This window comes from Hipposideros armiger, unplaced genomic scaffold, assembly GCF_001890085.2.
Source record: "Hipposideros armiger isolate ML-2016 unplaced genomic scaffold, ASM189008v1 scaffold_373, whole genome shotgun sequence".
Lineage (NCBI taxonomy): Eukaryota > Metazoa > Chordata > Mammalia > Chiroptera > Hipposideridae > Hipposideros > Hipposideros armiger.
Window position 1 is genome coordinate 157,705 of NW_017731723.1, and position 4,939 is coordinate 162,643.

At 39.3% G+C, this 4,939-nt stretch overlaps 1 protein-coding gene across 1 annotated transcript; it reads right to left on the reverse strand.

Annotated features, from left to right (window-relative positions):
* Positions 1-398: 398 nt before the first annotated feature.
* Positions 399-2,185, reverse strand: RPS29 (ribosomal protein S29). Its single transcript, XM_019662359.1, has 3 exons — positions 2,071-2,185; positions 1,742-1,841; positions 399-509 (listed from the first exon to the last, which is right to left on the reverse strand). Exons 1-3 carry the CDS (start codon positions 2,130-2,132, stop codon positions 501-503), a joined length of 171 nt encoding a protein of 56 aa, XP_019517904.1. The 5' UTR covers positions 2,133-2,185; the 3' UTR covers positions 399-500.
* Positions 2,186-4,939: the final 2,754 nt, after the last annotated feature.

The window sequence follows — 4,939 nt, forward strand, 5'->3', positions numbered from 1 at the left end:
GTCCACATACAAATATTTGAGAAATTTAGCTGTCATGTATGAATTATCCCAAAAGCTAGGACTGCCGCCTCTGGGCAAATGCCCAGAGCAGATTTTAATAATAGTCTTGTTTTGCCAATTATTATTCAATAGTTTTACTGTCACTGCTCCATTTCGCTATAGTGAGTCAATTACCCATGAGACAGTTTGTCTCAGGTTATATGCTGGATGCTACTATATATAGCAGATACTTTACATAACCAAAAACGTGTTTTGAAGCATAAAAACTGCTCTTCACCAGAATTCAGCATGAGTACTTTTATATAATGGGGGAAACAAGCCACAAATTTTGAAGATGAATCCACTGAGAAGATAATAAATTTTAAAGAGGTTTCTATAATCACATGACTACTATGACATTCACATTAAAAAACTCATAACTGAAGTCTTTATTTTATGTACAAAGATCTGACATTGTTTCTGCAGTAGACAGCTTGCATGATTCATTCATGGAAGTTCACTCAGTCCAACTGAAAAGAAAAGCAGATAGGAAATGAATTAATTCAAATGCTTTAAATATCCATTTTACTCTCACAAAAACTGGTTCATTATAGAATGAGATTTAAACTGGAAATGTGACCCACTTATTAACTAGCTATCAAAATCTAAACAGTTTAAATATTCACTGAAATACTCACTACAAGCTGTTTCACAAACCTGAACAATTATACTTGAGAATGTGAACTTAAGTATTGTATTGTCACTTCTTCCCTCAATGAAATTTCCCACTAGAGAAACACTATGTAAAATGATTTTACCAAAAGCTCAGAATGATTATTAAGTAGGTCATTATACAGATAATACTTTGGCGCTGTTCACAAATTAACTCATTTAATCTTAGCCTCTGGGGAAATGAGGGCATACAGTTAAGGGGTGGGTCCCGAATTTATTCTCTCATCTGTGATATACTACCTCTCAGAGTCCCTTGAACTTCCACATTGTTAACACCAAGCAGACACTTGTTAAGCATTTGATAAACTGTAAAAATCTGGCAGACACTTTGTCTCTGCCAGAGCTCTCACATTAACAGTTTATATGCCTTATAATACATCAACACAAAGATACCTATTTGTAACAAGGAGGTTCTACTCAACATGGTAAACAAAACATGAATCAGGCCAGTAATTTTATCTCTAAGCACAAGTACAGAATTTTCACCTGTTAAGAAGCAACTTCTAATAAGTGATTATTAGGAGTTAAGAAAGCTTCATCTCTATTAACTAATTTTTGTAACAACCCTGCCACTCATTTTTCACAGGCAGGGCTTTAAAGTGACTTCACCTGTCTCAATCTTCACAAGTATCTGGCCCCAAACCTCAAGCTCATTCCAGTATATGACACTACCTCCAACATTTCAGGGCAGTGGTCAACACATATATTTGGCTACAGAATGTCTAGGCACGATTCAAGATACCTAAAATTTAGCAGTAGTGGTTCTGAATAGTTTTATCCAACGTAATAATACATGGCCACTAAAACTAGCAGAGCTGGGTCAAAGGGTGTTAGAAAGACTATTTTTAAGGCCTTCGCCCTCCCCCTTCTATTAACTTGACTACCAAACTCTCAACAGGGTCACTCGCCTGTTGAGGAACAGCCCTGCAAACTGAAACAGGAAAACGGTGTCGGGCGGCTGCTCACACTAACTGCCCGCGCGTTCGCCGCCCACAGAAACAGAGGAGCACGGCGTGCTGCTGACGCGTACCTTAATGAAGCCTATGTCCTTCGCGTACTGACGGAAACACTGGCGACACATATTGAGGCCGTATTTACGGATCAGACCGTGCCGGTTTGAGCAGACGCGGCTGTAAGAGAGATGGCATTACGACAGGTAGCAGAAATGAAAGGATTCCGCGCTTGAGGCACCACCCGCACCACCGGCCTTCACGGATCCGTAAGAGGCCTGTAATGGCGGCAGCCACAGCTCCGATTCGGCCTCCCCCAACGCGCCGCCTGCACGTTCCTCTACATTAGATTTCAAGCAGCGTCGCCCCTCTGAGAAACCCTTTCCCAAAACCACATTCTGTTTCTTACCAAGAACGAGAACCCTGGCCGAATTTTCTTGGATGGCTCCAGTAGAGCTGCTGGTGACCCATCTTGCTCTCTCGGACGCAACGAGGTAAAAGGAAAGAACTAGCGCACGCATGCGTTCTTGAAATTCTGGAGACAGTTTACCCAGAATACAGTGCTGACAACCGACGCGTGCGCAATGTAGTAACGCTGTTTCGCGGGTGAACGAAAGCTAAGTCTTGGAAACGTTCCAGGCTGACGTAGATAATGACGTCACCGCAGCTAAACCTCTTCTATCTCCCAGCGCCGATTCCGACCGCCGGGCGCGGTGGCGCGCGCCTGTAGTCCTAGCTACTCGGGAGGCTGAGGCTGGAGGATCGCTTGAGTCCAGGAGTTCTGGGCTGTAGTGCGCTATGCCGATCGGGTGTCCGCACTAAGTTCGGCATCAATATGGTGACCTCCCGGGAGCGGGGGTCCACCAGGTTGCCTAAGGAGGGGTGAACCGGCCCAGGTCGGAAACGGAGCAGGTCAAAGCTCCCGTGCTGATCAGTAGTGGGATCGCGCCTGTGAATAGCCACTGCACTCCAGCCTGGGCAACATAGCGAGACCCTGTCTCTTTTGAACTTCTCAGAAACGAATTTTAAAATAAATCACCTTTTGTGTTACTGCCGTCTTTTCATCCTCAACCTTTTACGTATTTTTAATTAAAAATTAACACTTAAAAAAAGGACTTTACCTCTACTCTGCACTGACACCTACTGGGCTACATTTATAAAATAACAAAACCAACTAATAATGATTAGGAGCCAACGGTAGGAGTTTCTATTTTGCTATACAGTTCAAAATAGTTTCTTTAAATTGCCACACTCCTAGAAATACACCTACACCACTCGAGAAAAATGAACCGAGGCTTAGCGTGTTTGATATTTAAATGTAGTTGGTTGAGTTTAAAGTGAGAAACAAGTAAATTCAATGTATGTATGTGGCTTTGACCAGACGATTTAGTGACAAAACAACTAGTGAAAACCAAATGCCATTTGCTAATCTGCTGAAAGATATCTAAATTCTGCTTGGTCATTTATAATGTCTCTAGATAAACTTAAAACTGTACATGGCTCAAAAATCAAAGCTTTGACTAGATGTATAAAATGTACCACAGGGTGCAATAATCCAGGAAATTTATACACATGAACTCAGAACTGAATGAAATACAGCACTTCTTAATACAGCACTTGTATTTCTTCAAGATTCTGGTTGGTTGCCCCTCCCAATCACTAAATTAGGCACTTCATTATATAATGAAGAAAGGAGGCAAGTCCGAGATTAAAAAACCAGATATGACTTCATTCCTGCCCTTAAAATTTGCAAACCTAGCGAGGAAAACAGGATTATCTCAAAGCCCTTCCTTCCAGTTTCTACTTTTGCGACTCAATGATGTGTATACAACTAAGTAGAACGTTCTGTATTCAATAATGGATGTGCTCATGGAATATAAGAGGAGCAAAGAGAAATTAATTCCAGCTCGGTGCATTTAAGGGGCCAATGAGGCAAACCTTGAAGAATGGGATTTCTACAGGCAGCACTTGAAGGGAATGCCTAGTGAGAGGAAGAGTTTAAGCCAATCAATGGAGTTAGACAAGGTGAGCAACCTTGTGTAACTAGAATGGAAGATAAACAAAAAGCCTAGTGATAGATAACATCTAAAAGATATTTTATTTTAAAGCCTAACTGTGGAGGGTCCAGTTTCAAGCTTCTACAGTTTTCCTGGGATTTATATCAGTCATTAGTGTATAGTTAACAAAATCCATGTGTCTCTCAAAAGCTAATCTAACATTTACCCATGTCTATACCCTTTTCAAGCTGGTCTCAATAAAAGATTACAATGGTTCTGAGATCAGTTTCATAAATATTTTCAACACGATGATATATCATCTTTTGGGCCCAAAGATGTGAATTCATTTAAAAGCAAAAACAAAAAGGACAAACAAGAAGCAAGTAGTTACATTTGAACAATTTAACTATCTTGATATTCAAATAGTTTCTAGTGTTTATTCTGGTCTTGAAAGTTATTTTTGATGGAGATACTACAAAATTGCAGTTAAGAAATTGTACTTCCTCTCAGTTTTAAGGTAATGTGACACCATCCATCTCAACCAATAGAATTATCAATTTCTTTTGCAACAAGAAAGCCGACAATACAGCTTTAAAAGTGCATTTTCACCCAGTGTTTATAAAGATCTTTTAGCTTAATCCTGTGCTCTTCTTACAGGTTCTTAGTACTCTTTTGTATTTGGCTTTTAAATACATTTTTAAGACACATTTTCCCCTAATATAATACCTAATGGGTTTTTTTTTCCCAACACAATGTAACGCAAATAAAAAGAAACAATGTGCTATAATCTTCTCACCCAGATAACCCCCACTGATATTTTCTTTTTGAAAAAAATAGAATACTCATAAGATTGAACTATTCTAACAGTACAGAGTATAGACATTATTTTTTAATTGTAGCACAATGGAATGAGCTGCATGTTAAGACACTGTTATTCAAGATATCTCCTATTTTCATCCCCAAATTATTTACACATTCATTTGGGATTGTTCATCTAGAATTCTACTTCATAGTTTAAAGACCTACATCTCCTTTGAAATATCTTCAATTTCAGAAGCTTTAGGAATAGAATCATACTTTCTATCCAAATCCTTAAAAATCTATTTTTCCAAAAGCTGTTTTGCATGTTTGGCTATTTCAATAATATGTACACTTTAGCTTCATTAGCCAGTTCTTTCCAGCAGGTCAGAATTAAGTCATTAATGATTTAAAGTACAATGCTTAATAGTCATACACACACACACACACACACACACACACACACACACACACACACACACA